The sequence below is a fragment of the Eubalaena glacialis genome, chromosome 10 (genome assembly GCF_028564815.1).
Source record: "Eubalaena glacialis isolate mEubGla1 chromosome 10, mEubGla1.1.hap2.+ XY, whole genome shotgun sequence".
Lineage (NCBI taxonomy): Eukaryota > Metazoa > Chordata > Mammalia > Artiodactyla > Balaenidae > Eubalaena > Eubalaena glacialis.
In genome coordinates, this window is record NC_083725.1 from 8,537,308 (window position 1) to 8,553,498 (window position 16,191).

The 16,191-nt window shown below is 49.7% G+C and overlaps 1 protein-coding gene across 5 annotated transcripts in view; it reads right to left on the minus strand.

The window, feature by feature from the left end:
* Positions 1-16,191, minus strand: part of PKNOX2 (PBX/knotted 1 homeobox 2) — a 258,254-nt gene that overhangs the window by 5,101 nt on the left and 236,962 nt on the right. For all 5 annotated transcript variants that reach the window (XM_061203226.1, XM_061203224.1, XM_061203225.1 and 2 more), the window contains 3 exons: positions 15,397-15,526; positions 14,859-14,956; positions 13,906-14,025 (listed from right to left, as the gene is read on the minus strand). In XM_061203226.1, coding sequence (XP_061059209.1) covers positions 13,906-14,025; positions 14,859-14,956; positions 15,397-15,526 — 348 coding nt within the window. The remainder of the gene's footprint in view (positions 1-13,905; positions 14,026-14,858; positions 14,957-15,396; positions 15,527-16,191) is intronic.

A 16,191-nucleotide genomic window follows, 5' to 3' on the forward strand; every position in this document is an offset into this window, starting at 1 on the left:
CTCCCCCCATCACTTCATGCTGCCACTTTGTGAGACGGAGTCAGTGTCTTTGTGAGGGTGAGTGAGGACGTGGGGCAGGGCCTTCAGTCCTGCACTGATTACACGTTTGTCTCTCTCTCGGATCGTGCTTCATGAGGGCAGAGACCAGCTCTTATTAATGTATCCCCAGCACCCTCCACATGTACCTGAAGTACAAATGGCTGCCGAGCAAAAGAAAGCAGAAACAAGGCAGTAGGTGCCGGGGTTTGGGTAACAAGCACCAGAGAAGCTTAGGAGAAGTGGGTGTTGGCCAAAGCGCCGGGGAGGCTGAATAGGTCACATTAAAGACTGGGAAAGTTTGGGGTGGCAGTGGGTTAGGGGACCTTCTGGATCCCACTGGGTGGTGAGCCCCATGATGTCTGGGTCTATGTGTCTGTGTGTCTTTCCCAGGCTTCTGCATAACACCTGGCACCCAGCAGGCTTGCAATATAGGTGTGATGAGTGTCTGAATGGGTCAGAGCCTTGCCCTGGCAGCTAGGGGAGGTTCGGGAGCTCTCAGGGTAGAGGGCCAAGCTGTCCTCAGGTCAGAATCATCCCCTTATTGAGGTGGTACGAGATAGTGGTGCTTGGGCTTTCCAAAGTCCTGAAGACCGGGACTCAGATTCTGGCTCTATCATGAAGAGCTGTGAGATCTCAGGCCCATCACTTAACCCCGCATCATAAAGTCATCTAATGATTAAAAGAAATTATACGGGGGCTTCCCTGGTGGCGCAGTGGTTGAGAATCTGCCTGCTAATGCAGCGGACACGGGTTCGAGCCCTGGTCTGGGAAGATCCCACATGCCGCGGAGCAGCTAGGCCCATGAGCCACAACTACTGAGCCTGCGCGTCTGGAGCCCGTGCTCTGCAACAAGAGAGGCCACGATAGTGAGAGGCCCACGCACCGCGATGAAGAGTGGCCCCCGCTTGCCGCAACTAGAGAAAGCCCTCGCACAGAAACGAAGACCCAACACAGCCATAAATAAAAGAAAAAAAAAAAAGAAAAAAAATTATACTTGTAAAGCGCTCAATAAGAGATCGCTCTTCACACTATTATTGGACAACGTTGGCAAGGTGCTTAAAGCTCTCTATGGGATGAACTTGAGACCAACCACCTCCACAGACTCTCATATATCGGTGACAAAGGAAAGGAACCTCTTTGGTGTCCTCAGGGTCCCTTGACTGAAGCAATCAGGGTTGTGTGTTGTTTTAATTCACACCTCTGACCCTGACCACAATGCCAGGGCAGCCGGGACTCGTGCTCCATATAATATTAAGATTCTAACAAGAAGGAAAGCACGTCGGTGTCATAGGAGCCCATTTCATCTAACTGGGAAGGAGCCGAGGGAGGTGGGGAGGAGACTGTAGCCTCCCAGGGGCTCCATGCATCTGACACCCTCCCGGGAGGGGTGGTGGCCCAGCCCTCCTCCCCTGCCCCGTGGCCCTGATAAGGAGCCGAGCAGCCTCCCTGTCACCCGTGGCAACCGGTCTGAGAACACAGCAAAAATATAGTAACCTTTTGGCCTTCCCGGGCCCCACTAGGCCCTTCATACCTTCACGCCTTTGCACATGCTGTTCCCTCTGCTGGAATGCTCTTTCTCCCACTTTTCCACTGCGTGCGTTTCTGAGCTTCTGCAAAGACCTTTCACAGGTCAAGTCCTCTGTGAGGCCTTTCCCTCCAGCTCCCCGGGGCAAAGTTAGTCACTGCTGCACTTGGATAATTGCCTTTAGCCCACTCTATGGTGATAGATATCTCCCCCTCTCCTGGGAGTTGCTCTCAGGCAGGGACCCAGTCTTATTAGACATTGCATCTCCAGTGTCCAGACTAGTAACAGGCAGAGTGGCTATTCAGCGTTCGTGTATGAAACAGATGAGTGAACCAGCACAAGAAGGAGATGGATGACGTGTTCCCTGAGCCTCGCCAACTGTGCCGGTTCATCAACCACAAATGCTGGGAAGCTGCTACCTCGGAGGTGCCCGCAAGTGAACGATACCCGGCCATAGAGCTCACAGCTTAGAGGGAAAGGCTACAGGCAAAGGAAAAACCCTCTATTAAAAAGTAGTGTGTCTTCAGCACTGCAGTCTGTAAACTGTTTTAGTAAAGAGCTCAGATTCTGGAGCCAAAAAAAAAAAAAAAAAAACAGTCGTGTGTAAGTACCCATCGGGTGGTAAGAGAAGTCAGGGGAGCCCTCCCTAGGGAGGAGGGACTTCAATTGGATTTTGAAGAATGGCCAAGCCATCCCAGTAAAGGAGGACCTGGGCGTTCCAGACAGGGGCTTTGCACTGGGACTTATAGTCAAGTCAGTCAGATGCAAATCTCGTCCACCATTAAAAACCTCCAGAGAAGGAAATGCTTCAGCCTCACCCAGATAATGTTTGCTGTCTCTAAGGAGGCTTCTGGTGCGGGCCGCCATTCTGAGTGGATGTCATCAATCCACAGATTAATGTGCTCCCAATTAATGGAGAAGGAGGAAAGGCAGGGTCCCTGAAACTGGCTGCTTGTTCTCTTATGGTAGGGATACAAAGCCCTTATCCTCCTGGGGGGCAAGTCCCACCACCCAGCGCTCCTGGGACCAGTGTCTCGTGAGGCATGCGGGGGAGGCCATGGGGTGAGTGGCAGCATCTGGCATGGCCTTGGGGACAGGTGGGTCGCCAGAACATTCCTGGCACCATGTCTGAGAGCTCATGGGAGCGGTCCAGCTTGTCCATGCCTCCAGCTTGTCTACGCCTCACACCAGATGATTCCTGAGGACAGAGTCAAAATAGTCCTGGCCCCTGGACAGCCCTCGATTTGGTCAGTGCTACTTTTAGCACAATCGGAACGGCTCGAGGCCAGGGACGGGGAGAGGAATCCAGCGAGATGGTGGTGAGCCATCAGGCCGCGGCAGCTGCTCTCTGATCACTATTTGGAGGAACTCCTCTGGAGTTGGGAGGGAAGGGCACAGACAGCAGCCCTCTAGAAGAGACAGAGGATGGACCAGAAAATTACAGCTCCTTTTCAGGGCCAGCAGGGAGCCTCAGGTGACTGGGCAGTGCTGCCTGGTGGTTAAGAGCATAGTGTTTGCAGAGGTCAAGTCCTGCACCCACGACTTAACCAGCCGCGTGACCTTGGCAATTTATTGTTTGATGTATGCCATCCTCAGTTTCCTGGGCTTAAAATAGAAATAAGAAGATGGTGATTACTCCTTGGACTTCAGGGATGATTGAATGAATGATGCAGGCAAAGCACGTGTGCTGCACTGACTCACTGTACCACATGGTGAAGCCTCCCAGACATGGTATCATTGAATATTTAGTCTCTGGGGAAGGGAATTGCAGGATTTATACTGAGTAGGCGTTTCACAACACCACAGTTGGCATCAGGAAGCTCCTCTGACGTCTAACCAAACTCTTTCCCTGACACCTCCCTTTTGGCCCTGTAACTCAAGTCTCATCTGGGCTAAATTGAAGCTGAAGGCATCTCTCAGTTTGAACTATGGGTTCCCCCTAGGGTCCCGGGTCTGAAAGCAGCTCAGCCAGGCTGGTCCATGGGCCCCTGGCCTCGTCTTTCACTCAAAGCCCACCCAAGATGGTGCACCCACCTCCTAGCCCAGGAAGACCAGCAGGAGGTCGGCCACATCCCAGAGGGACACAGCGCGTGGGAAGCAGCAGCCTGCAGGTGTGAGTCGGAGCTGCCGCTGGAGCAGGGCCTGGAGCTGGCTTTCCCACTTTCCTGCACTGGGGTCAAACACACCCTCCTTCCCTTCTCGCTCCTGACCAACTGTGGGCACGTGATCTGCTGCGGCCACAGCTTGATAGCGTGGCCGCTGCTCTAGAAGGGCCAGAGACCAGCCGGAGGGAGGCAGCCAGGATGGTGACGGGCCCTGAAACAACCACCTTTCATCACATCGGAGATGCAGGGCACACCCTGACTTCCGAGACGCTGGAGCAGTTTGGGATGGAGAGGAGCACACAAGTCACCCAAGGACCCTCCCTTTCCTGCTGTAGCTGCCCTTGCTTATATGTCCCACTCTTCCATTTCTCTCTCTTTTCAACTCCCCTCCCCACTTACAATTGTGCACACACAGAAAAGCACAAAGAACAGAAATGCATAGCTTGGTGTAGTATCACAAATACCCATGTGACCACCCGCCAGGTCAAAAAATAGAATTCTACCAGCACCCCAGCAGCCCCTTTTCTGCCCCCTCCCAATCACTTACCTCCAAAGATATCCTCCCCAAAGATAACCTGATGTTTATGGTAATTACATTTTTTGCTTTTCCTTATAGTTTTACTATCTATGTTACATCCTTAACCATTATGGTTTAGTTTTGCCTGGTTTTGGACTCTATATAAATGGAATCATATAGCATGTAGTATTTCACTCCACAGTATGGTGTGAGATCCACTTATGGCTGTTCTGTGTAACAATCACGTTCATGTTCATTGCCGTATAGTTTCTCATTGTAAAAATCTACTGCTTTCCCTTTCTTCACCCTCCTGCAATTACAAAACCACTCTCCCTCCCTCTGGCTTCTTCTTCAATCCATCCTTCTCAAGGCAGCAAGATTGGTCCTTCTTAACCTGCCCCCAACCCCTTAAGTCCCCCCCATGAGCTCTGAGCCCTCACCCTACCCAGGATTCCACACACTACAAGGATGATCTGTTGTTTTTCACCCCAACCAGACAGGCTGCAATGTTTGAGAAAAGGGTCCACACCTGTCTTTTCATCCCCACCTCACTGGTGCCGAGGAAAATGCCTGGCCCGTGCCAAGTGTTCAGTATGTCTTCGTTGACTGATCATAGGACCCTAGGGGGTAAATGGTACTTGTCACCATTCCCTTTGCGTGTGTTTGTGGGTGTGAAGATGGGTAGGAGAGGGTGGGGGAATTCTAGCTTGTATCAGGCTGCCTACGTATTAACAGTGCTATTCCCACAACTGATTGTTTCAAGCATATTTGTGGGGGAAGGGGGACGGGGAGGGGATACCTTCTACACATGAGAAAACTGAGCCCAGAGGCATTAAAAACTGGCCCCAGGTTATATTGGGGGTACGTGGCAGAGCTGGGACCCACACCCCCTGTATCTTTAACCACGTCCATTCCACCTCTGTCAGCTACTGTGCTTTTTAACATATTGTTGATCTTCACCATAGGTAGGTATTATTATCTCCATTTTATGAAGAGGAAATTGACATCAGAGAAGTTGATTGACCCGCTCAAGGTCATATAGTCAGTAAAAAATGGAGCAGGGCTCAATCTCAGGTCTGTCGGCCTCCAAAGCCTTGTTCCTTCTACTGTACCAGGCTGCCCTAAAGGAACTAATCTTCCAAACATCCCCAGGCTTTAACCATTCATCACGTGACACGTTTCCTGTCGAAGTCATTTGAACAGACATTTCCCCATCCTGGCTGCCCTTCTCTGGACACAACTTGTCGAAGGACCTTTTGATATCTGATGCCCAGTCGTGGACACACTATGCTGGATGTGTCTGACCAGCAAGATGGGCAAGCCCCCTCACCTCTATCGAGTCGTCTATTCCCCAACCCCTTGCGTGTGTGTTTGTGTAACAGCACTTGATTACATCATGGGTTGACCGCTCGTAGTATGTGTATGATTTATTCCCCCGATTAATTTATCAGCCCTTTGAGTGCTGAAATCATGTCTCCTACCTGAAGCTTAGGTGTTTGTTAGTGGACAGTTTAGTTAAAGATCTGTGTTCTGGTGGAGAGAAGCCCCCGGGATTCAGGAAGAACAAACAAGAGATCTTCCTCTACTTTCAGGGAACAGAACTAGACCTGGGTAAATGCTGAGATTGGAGAGCACAGACTTTGTCAGCTTCTCCCTTTTTGGTGCCTTGTTGACTCTTCCCAGCACCCCTCTCACAAATCCCCGGGTCTTCATGTTATCCTACAGTCAGCTTCCTGAATTGGAGGCCTCTGGCCTCTAGGGCTTCACGGTCAAATCCCCTGCAACTATGTTCATGATGATGGAGATAAAGCTTTCATCAGATTCTCAAAAGGGTCAAGGACCTAGAAGAGGTTGAAAACAATTGCTAGGAACCTTTCCTCTGGCACCCCAGTCTGGCTTACCTCCTCAAAATGCTGTGTTTAAAAATGTTCTAATCTTCATCTTCTACCAATAATAAGCACTGGCACTTTTCCTATGAAAGTGATCTTAGCTGAGTGGGTATAGAAAACCAAGCTTTTGGACTAATTCATACCTAAGCTGTGAAGGAGTGATGGCCTCAGGGCCTCGCTGTAGGTATTTTGACAAGGATTGGATAATTTTAAGTGGGTCTCTGATGAGTGAGATTTCAGATAAGGTGATGAAGTTAAAGGAAAAAGTAGCAGACAAGATATTCTGGAACAAGAATGGTTCAGTCTCCCTAGGCCATTTTCTTGCTTTTCAAGGTTTCTTACTTTCCCCCACAGATTCCCTAGAAGTGTCAAGGTTTCTCTCAGCATTTTCCAAGGCAGGGCAGATTGTGGGGATTCCTGGAGAGAGACTGGGGGTATTTGTAGCAGCATCTGTGTCTGTATCAGGACAAAGTACCTTCACATCCATCATCTTATTCTATCCTCACAACAACACTCTGAGCTGGGTATCATGATTCCCATTTTACAGCAGAAGAAACTGAGGCTTAATGAGGTTAAGCAATTCACCGCAGGTCTGCTGGCTATGTAGAGGGGGCAGTGAGACTCAAATCTAGATCCTGCCTCCGAGTACCATGCCCTTTCCATAGACTGTCTCTCTCTGTTGTAAGAGCCACCACTGTTCTAAGTCAGCTGTCGATGAAGCCTGTACATAGGCCTCTGACAGGGATAGATGCATGCTTCCTTCAGAGCTTAATACAATGCTAGGCACAGGGAAGGGGGCAAGAATGTTTGCTGAGTGACTGAAGGCAACACCAAGGCGCAGAGGCAACCAACTGGATCTCACCTCCACAAGCCTTCCTTGGCTGGGAGCCTGTGTGCAGGGCACACACTGTACCCGGGTGTGCAGCAACCCTGTTTCTTCCAGCAGGGATGAGCCCAGCATGTGAGGCTCTAGCCCTGTGGGTGAGGATAGCTGGGAATCTGACAAAGAATCTCAAAGATAAGGACGGGCTCAGAATCGTGGGGTGTACAGGAACGTGTGTAGCAGCATCACTCAAGGCCCAAAAGTTGAAACAACCCAAATGTCCATAAACTGATGAACGGATAAACCTAATGTGGTCTCTCTACACAATGGGATACTGTTCAGTCATACACAGGAATGAAGCACTGCTATATGGTACAATATGGATGAACCCTGAACACATCACGCTAAATGAAAGAAGTCAGTCACGAAAGACTCCATATCGTACGATTTCATTCATGTGAATTATCCAAAATAGGCAAACCCATCGAGACAGAAAGTAGATCACTGGCTTCTAGAGGCAGGGGAGTGACGGCTAATGAGTACAGGGTTTCTTTCCAGGGTGATGAAATATTCTGGAATTATATAGTGGTGATGATTGCAGAGCTTTGTAAATACACTTGAAACCTCTGAATTGTACAGTTAAAAAGAGTGAATTTTATGGCATGTGAGTTATATTTCAATACCAAAAGAATCAAACAGAGAAGGCCCCTGGTGTTTTTGTGCACTCAGCTTTTGTGACTATAGCCGAGTTTATACGAGGGCCCTGGAGCAAGGTCCTCTGCTCTGTGGGGCGGGGGTGAGATGGCGGCAAGCAGAGTGCAACTGTGACCCTGGCTGGATGCGTGCCAGGCTTGTGAATGTGATGGATACGGAAGGAAGAGGAAGGGATGAGATAGTAAGACAGCCTCACTGTATCTAAAACTAGGGCCAGGCTATCAAAATCCTGCAGCTGTCCCAGGACGGGGCTCTGGGCCTCAGCTGAGGGTCGGGGTCCCCCTTTGCTTTACCTAGACTTTGCATGGGAACCGAGAGATGCTGTGGTTTCTTGCGTCAATGCAGAGGCAGTAACAGCCTAGTGGGTGAGACATTAGAGGCTCAAGCCACACAGACCTGGGTTCAAATCCTGCGGGACCTTGGGGAATGCGTTACCTTCATGGAGCCTAGTTTTGTTATTGGTAAAATGAGGATCATTTCACCCGCTGGCTGGGCGGGTGAAACGAGATGATGCAGGAAGATGCTTGGCCCGCACCTGGCACACGGAAGTAGCTAAGGGAGGAGGGGCTCCTTTGATGGTGGCAGGGCTGCTGGGGCTTGGTTTCTTCTCTAGGCTCCCCCAACCCTCTCCTCCCACACAGAAAATACTCTGTAAACTTGCTCCTGTGCTTGGGTAACAGCAGCACAGAGAACAGTCACATTTTTGATGGGAATAAGCAGAATCACCCAGGCAGGACAGGGGGAGGCTGGGATCTGGAAAAGAGGGAATGAGGGCAGAAGCGGGGGTTGAGCTGCGCCCCTCCCTCTCTCCTCCATGGAGAGGACCCTCTGCCAGGGTTTCTCACCCTATCTGGATTTGCAATGGAATGATTGCTTCCAGCAGGAGTTTAGCTGCTTTCAGCCAAAATGCAGTAGCAAGAAAATCTCACTGTATTCTTCAGGGACCCAGAAGCAAGGAACTAATGGATGAAACCATCCCAGTCTCACTGCAGCCTAACAGCAAAAAGGCTCTGGGGTTTAGCCTCCATCTCAGGAGCACGCTGTCATCTGAATACATTTCTATAGCTGCTAGTGCCACAGAACAGTGGAAATGACAAGAAGCCTCGGACACAGGGCAAAAGGAATCAAAGAATACTAACTTCTGCCTGAGGGAAAGAAGAAAACAGGAAAACCAGCATCTACAATAGAAGTTCTAATAACCGATCTCTATTAAACAAATCTGCAGATTATACCACGCTCTCCCTTTCTGCTGTCAACCATTAGAACTGCTGTCTCCAGTGTCCTGAAGGCTTGAGATGAATAGGTTACTTTGTAGAATGTTCATTAGCCAATTTATGTGCTTGTCAGAAAGTCAGCAGTGTTTGTGTTGACTAGTTTATGCCAGTTATACGTGTTACTGTAATTATGTAACTTTATTCTGTAAACCAATAAAATATGAGTGCAAAAAGCAAGAGTTGTTGCTAAGAAAACTAAGTGGAGTGCTTTGGAAAGACTCCAGACTCAAATTTGCTTAAAAGTGAGATCAGGTGAGACAAGTATAAGAGACTGGGATACACAATAAAAATCTAGAAATATCCTGCAGACAGATTACTTCCCCAAAGCCAAAGTTCTTATTCCATTTTAAATAAAGATGAAATTTATAGATCTTATATTATAGGAGAAGTCTGTGCAAGTAAAATGACAAACTTTAATCAGAAAATGACCTTGTCCTTATATCAAAACATTAGCAAACAAATATATTATGTATGTCTTTTAAATCAAAATAAAATGTATCTTACATGTACCCCTATGTTCATAGCAGCACTATTCACAATAGCCAAGACATGGACACAACCTAAATGTCCATCGACAGATAAATGGATAAAGAAGATGTGGTATACACACACACACACACACACACACACACACACACACACACACTGGAATACTACTCAGCCATAAAAAAGGCTGAAATAATGCCATTTGCAGCAACATGGACGGACCTAGAAATTATCATACTAAGTGAAGTAAGTCAGAAAGAGAAAGACAAATACCATATGATATCACTTGTATGTGGAATCTAAAATATGATACAAATGAACATATCTATGAAACAGAAACAGACTCACAGATACAGAGAACAGACTTGTGGTTGCCAAGGGGGATGGGGGTGGGGGAGGGAAGGATTGGGAGTTTGGGGTTAGCAGATATAAACTAGTATATATAGGACAGATAAACAACAAGGTCGTACTGTATAGCACAGGGAACTATATTCAATATCCTGTGATAAACCATAATGGAAAAGAATATGAAAAAGAATGTAAATATATACATGTATAACTGAGTCACTTTGCTGTACAGCAGAAATTAACACAATATTGTAAATCAACTCTACTTCAATAAAATAAATTAAAAAAATAAAACGTATCTTTTTAATGGTTGATTCTTTCTTCAATCAACTTTTCCAATTAAACAATCAACAAATTAGTTGTCTCCCCTGCACTGGATATGAGAACATCGACTGATATTGAGATCTGCCCTTTTTCATACCTTTTCTAAGACTGAACAGCTACTATATGCCTAATACAACGTTGCCACAGAGTGGGGTTCTCCAAGAACTACAGCCTCAGAGTTGTTCCTCAGAGCAACAATGAAAACAAGAGTGACACAGAGTGATCAAATATTTGGGAAAAGCTTCAAGCCATGCCCCCTCTTGCAAATTCATAATGCCCCCCTAGTATACTAAGGGTAAAGAAATAAGCTAAACTTCATATAACCAGATTTTCCCAAATCTGTTTCATCAGGGTACACTTTCTTGGGAGCAACGCCTATAACATCCTGTAAAGGTACCCACTTTGGGAAGAAATGCTTTGGGGCCCAGAGAAGAGGTATCATGTATGATCTCTATTCTTTTTTTTTTTTTTTTTTCCAGTTGTTCAAGATTCTTTTTTTTTTTTTTTTAAAAAACATCTTTATTGAAGTATAATTGCTTTACAATGGTGTGTTACTTTCTGCTTTATAATAAAGTGAATCAGTTATACATATAAATATGTTCCCATATCTCTTCCCTCTTGCATCTCCCTCCCTCCCACACTCCCTATCCCACCCCTCTAGGTGGTCACAAAGCACCGAGCTGATATGATCTCTATTCTTAAACAATTGACAGCTGAGTCAGAGATATACAACATGTAGATTTGACACACACATATACACACAGAACAGGTAAGTAACAGTATTAGTCAATGTATTCTTAGGGTCAAATGATGGGAGAATCAGGAGGTATTACAGATCAGAACAATAGATCAGCCATCCACCTCTAAATAACTTTCACAGATGTTGGGCCTTGGCCTCAAAAACTTGCTCTTGGTCTGCTGTTCTAGAAAGTTCACATTTCTTGAGTGTGATTGTGTATCAGGCATGGCTCTTTACATAAGTTATCTCATTTAGTTTTCTCAACCATGGAAAATGGGTATTATCTCCTTTTTCAAAGAAATAAAGTGATTGCCCAGCTAGTGGAAGGGCCTCAGTTCATACTCCTGTCTGTCTGGCTTGAAAGCCTGTCTTCTTTCCACTGTGCCCTGTTACCAAGAGCCTTCACAGGCTTTTTCCTGAGCTGGGGTTTAGGGGAATTGTGTGCCCACCTGTATCTGGGAAGCCAGCCTTGGCCTGCAGGGGACAACTGCGTCATGCTAAGTCCCTAGAGCCTGGACTTCTCCCCATCTTCTTCCTCCCCCTCTTCCAGAAGTTCTGAGTTCTGACTTTAAAGGTCCACGGGTCACTCTCTTGTCCTCTCTCCGTGGCCTCTGTGGGGAAGGCATTAAGTGGGGGAGGACTTGCCAATGTCAAGTGCTTTATCAACAGTATCCACACTGAGTGCACTCTGAGATGCAGAGGGCCCGGGGTGGGTGACGGCCTCACTCGCGCTGTTCAGCCAGTCCCCGCCATCGTTCCAGGTCCCTCCTGCAGCTCTAACCTGGGTCCTTCTTTCCTCTCTGCTTTGTGCTCAGCTGCTACACCCTCTCTTCCCTGCCTCCACCTTCCTCTGCCTTCCCACGTCTGGCTGGAGGTGGCTGTGGAGTGGAAGGGAAAGACCCTGAGCTATTGAGGGGGCTCAGCAGGAGGGGGGCGAAGGGCAGGGCAAGAGGCAGGACATGAACTGAGTCCAAGGTCAGAGGAGGGATGGATAGTGTGACCCTCCGTCTCAGGCTGAAGACTTAACTCAGGGGTGAGTTGCCATCGGGTGCGGGAGGCACCGGAAGTGACAGGAGTCAGTGGGGGGCCCTGGCCTGGACACCAGGCTCCTCTCCCTCCTATACTTGCCTTTTCTCCCCTCAGAAGTAAGGTTGTAGGTGTGTTCACATCAGTCTTCAAACATGCACAGGATGGGGGTAGGGAAAGGAAGAGAAGGGAGGGAACGAACATCTAATAAGACCCAGTGTGCTAGGGTCTTTGCACTCATTTCACTGCTTCGTCATGATCTCCACAAGAGGTGAGTGTGGCCAGATCACAGAGGAAGAGGGAAAGCCTAGATGTGAAGCTGGGTTTGGTTGCCTCAAAAGCCCACGAGCTTTCCAGCAAACCCACAGTCCTACAGTTACACAGCATCACAGCGTAACACATGGCCTCCTCTAGGTCCATGGCTGGGGCTGGGGAGGTAGCCTGGGTGACCCCAACTTGGGTGTTACAGGTCAGTGCACAGGGACACAACCTCCCCTACAGAGGCCCTCTTCCCGGCGCTGGGGCTGGGAGCTTCGCACAGACACTGGGCTCTCAGGGCCACCAAGTCCATCCGAGTCCTCTGGCTCTCTAACAACATGGAAGAGAGAACAGGCAGGAGACCTGGGCATCCCCACCGTGAGCTCCAGATCCTGAGTCAGAGTAAGAGGCCGAGGCTGGGCCTGGCTTCATCACTAGGCTCCGGGAGTCTCTCCAACCTCCTTTCCTCGCTTTAACCCTCAGCCTTCCAGCGCTTTCTCTCCAAATTTGGTTATTGTTTGCTCCCAAGGTGGTGCCTTCAAGATGTGCTTCCTCAGCAAACGCTGGGGTGGCCCCGAGTCCTCATTCCCCAGAGTCGGCGGGGAGGGTGTACATACCGGTGGGGGGGCGCAGAGCTCAGGCCACATCCAGCACCTCAGAGCAGTTCTGGCCATCTGCTGGGGGGCAGGAGATCCTAAGACCCCCAGATCCTAGGACCAACTGGGCCTGGGCGCCCTGGCTTTTGGAGGCACTTCCATTTCAAATAAAGGGCTGATGATTGACTGATTAATTAGTTCCCACGATCCACTGGCTTCCTCTCCTTTTCTCTGAAGAAAGAGTCCCCCTAACTCCTGATTCTTCCCCACACTTTTCCGACCAATATATCTACAGCCCCAAGCTTGGTATTTGTCTTCTGTCTGTGTGTCTATTACTCATGCCAGGCCAAGAGCTTGCAGACCACTGGGAGCCCGCCTGTGCTCGAAGAATCTACCTCCCTACCCCAGACACACACACACACACACACTCAGCCCAGACAGAGTCACTGGCTTTCTTTATGGCTCCAGCCCTTGAGTGATACTAGGAGGTCGCAGTGTTGAAGTCACTCCTGATATTCAAGGCCTGTCTGCTGCAACCTACACTGCACACAAACACAACTACCGTCACGTTAGGTGCACACGGCAGGTGCTTTATAAACATTATACTTAAATCTGAGGCTGTGTCGTCATTTTACGAAAGAGGCTCATGAAAGCAGCTGCTCTGTGTTTCTGAGCTCGGCTGGTTACGTGAGGCCAGGATTTCGGCCTGGGCTGCTCCCCCGGGGGCTGGGCTCAACCATGGCTCCCCAGCCTGTGCCTCCTCTGATCAGAGGGAAATGGACGCGCACCCTCTGCTTCCCCCAGCACTGAGGACTCGGGAAGCAGAAGAGTCCTGGTGGAGAATCAGCATTTTTTTCCACGGGAGAGGGCAGGGGTGAGCATGGCCGACCGCAGGGGGAGGCTCTGAAGCAGTGAGCACAGCCCCAGCTCCCACGGAGTCTCACCCTGTCCCTGAGACAACCCCGTCCGCTTGCCCAGTACTTCGTTCTCTCCAGAATGCGTCTGTCCCCACTCCCTCATCGATGTCACACTTTTTTGAGGCAGCAGCCGCAAGCACTGGAACTCCCAGCTGTAGGTCCCATTTAAGGCTCCCTCTGCCCTGGCCTCTGGAAGATGGTATCCCTATCAGAGGGCCTCTCGTTGAGGCCACGCCCTCTGCAGATCTAGGGAGGATGGCCTGGTGCCCAAGGGCTTATTCGTACCCCACGCTGCAGCTCCACACCCCGACACACACACACTCACCATGAGATGCTGGAAGAGCCAAGAACGCATTATATTGGTGGCGTGCTTGGGCAAGACTCCTCGTTTGCTCTTGGACTTCTTATCCTCATTGTCCAGGAGGGAGGTGAGGTCAAGGTTAACCTTCAGGGCACGTGGAGAAAAAACCAGCATCAGCAGCCTGGCGGGCCAGCGGCTAGGGACCTGTTGCCATAGAGACGGCAGCCTCTCGCTGCCAATCCCCTTTCCCATCTCATTCTGAGGGCCCGGGGGAGGTTCCCTTTCCTGTCACCCAGCGCCAGCCTCTCGGAGAATGGGAGAAGGGAAGAAGGAGAAGGAGGAGGAGAAGGAGGAAGAGGGGAGGAGGAGAAGGGGATGAGAGAGGAGACAGAGGAAACAGGGTCATGCAAAGGGCACAGGAGAGAGATTTGCCGTAAGCCATCCAATAGTTAGTAGCGTTCCTGGGGTACATTAGAGTCTGCACAGCGCTTTCCTATGCATTACCGTGGTCAGCCCTCACATCAGCTCTGTAGGCTGGTGGGGCTGTGTGCAGCTGCTGTTAATCCCTCGTCTATGGATAAAAACTCAGAGGCTCAGAGAGGTTAGGTGACTTATCCGAGATGGCAGAGTTAATGTCAGATCTCGGGCCTCTGACTTCAGATCTTCTCACTCCCACCCTGGCCCCCTTGTGTACGCTCTACCCCAGTGAGCTACAGAGTGGCTCGGAGTGTAGACCAGGAATAGGAAGTGCAGGATCCCTCGATGTAACCCCGAGAGGCAGCAAAATCCCAGTTGATAAAACCTTTCCAACACCCACCTTCTTTTCTGTCAAGTGGGGGTAATGATGCCCCTTAGAGGAATAATGAGGATGTAAGGAGTTACTGGTGTAAAGTGCCTAGCAGGCAGTGAAGCGTACGGTTGCCCTCCCCCAAACCCATGCACATGTGCACACACCTACACTGTACACACACACTCACCTGTGTGTTCTGGATCTGGATGGCTCCCTGGGGGATTGCTTGGGTGACCACCTGACCCTGGGAGGTTACCATGGTAACCGGCTGGTATAAGGCTCCACCTGAGGAGACAACCACTTTTGGAGTCCCCTGCCATAGGGGTGGGTAGGAGTGAGGGCAAGCAGGGTGCCCAATGCCCTTGGCACTCACGTGTAAAAATCCTCTACTCTGGAGGCATTCAGCCCCTGTGGAGGAGGGGTGGGATGGGAATGGGGTCCAGAGAATAGAGTCTGTCTGTGTGTTTGGCGGAAGGGTCTCTGACAGGCTTATGAGACTTTGACCCAAATTTGTTCCAAACCACCATCATCAGATCTTGCTAACCATCTATAAGCTTACAGAACACTTTAGTCAAGAAACTCAGCTGGAAGCCCCTCCCTCGGCAGGGGGCACCTCTCCCATTTCCTAGGACGTTTTGTTCAGTGCCCTGCCCCCCAACCCTGGAATTCCCTCAGGGCCACCCGGCCTCCTCCCAGGGGTGTTCCCCACAATCCGCTGCACAGACCTGACACCACTTGTGAGTTGACAGTTGTCATGGCGATGTTGCCCTGCTGGAGCGCTGAGGCTGGGACCACAATCCCCTGGGGGTTATTGGAGACTCCAGACATGGAACTGGGGGAATTCTGCAGGAGGTCCTGGCAGTAAGGGAGGCGTGGTTTGTGACAATGCCACTTAGAGCTTAGATGCCACAGCCCCAAATTTCTCCTCTCCCCTCCCCCTTCCTGCCTTCCCTCCTCCGTTTTCCTGCTCCTCCCAGACCCAAATCCAGAAAACAATGCTCATGGCTCCCTAGAAAGTGTGAATAAGCAGGCTCAATCTGAAAAAAAAAACAACCAACAATAGTCATGCATTTAGCCATTCCATTCCCCTGCAAACCTGAGACATAAATTATCCCATAAACCAGTGGTCCCCACCTTGGCTTCACTTTGCAAGTTCCAGTATTGGTACCTAGGTTCCATCCCCGGCGATTCTAATTTAATTGGTCAGGGGTGTGGCCAGGGCTTTTGGTTGCGGGGGGAGGTGGGTGTTGAAAGCTCCCCAGGTGATTCCAAGCCGAGGCCAGGCCTGAGTACCAGGCTTCACCTGCTCACACTCAGTTGTCTCCAGATGCCCCACCCCCACCCCAGGGCCTCGCTTCCCAGTACCTGTAGCACAGCACTTATTACACCAAGATCCACACAAAGTGGCCTCCAACATATCCTCTTTGTATCCTTAGCACGTAGTTTAGGGCCTGACACATCACGGCTACTAAAATATTTGCTAAATAATAATAAAAAATAGCCTCCTGGCCTCTTCATAA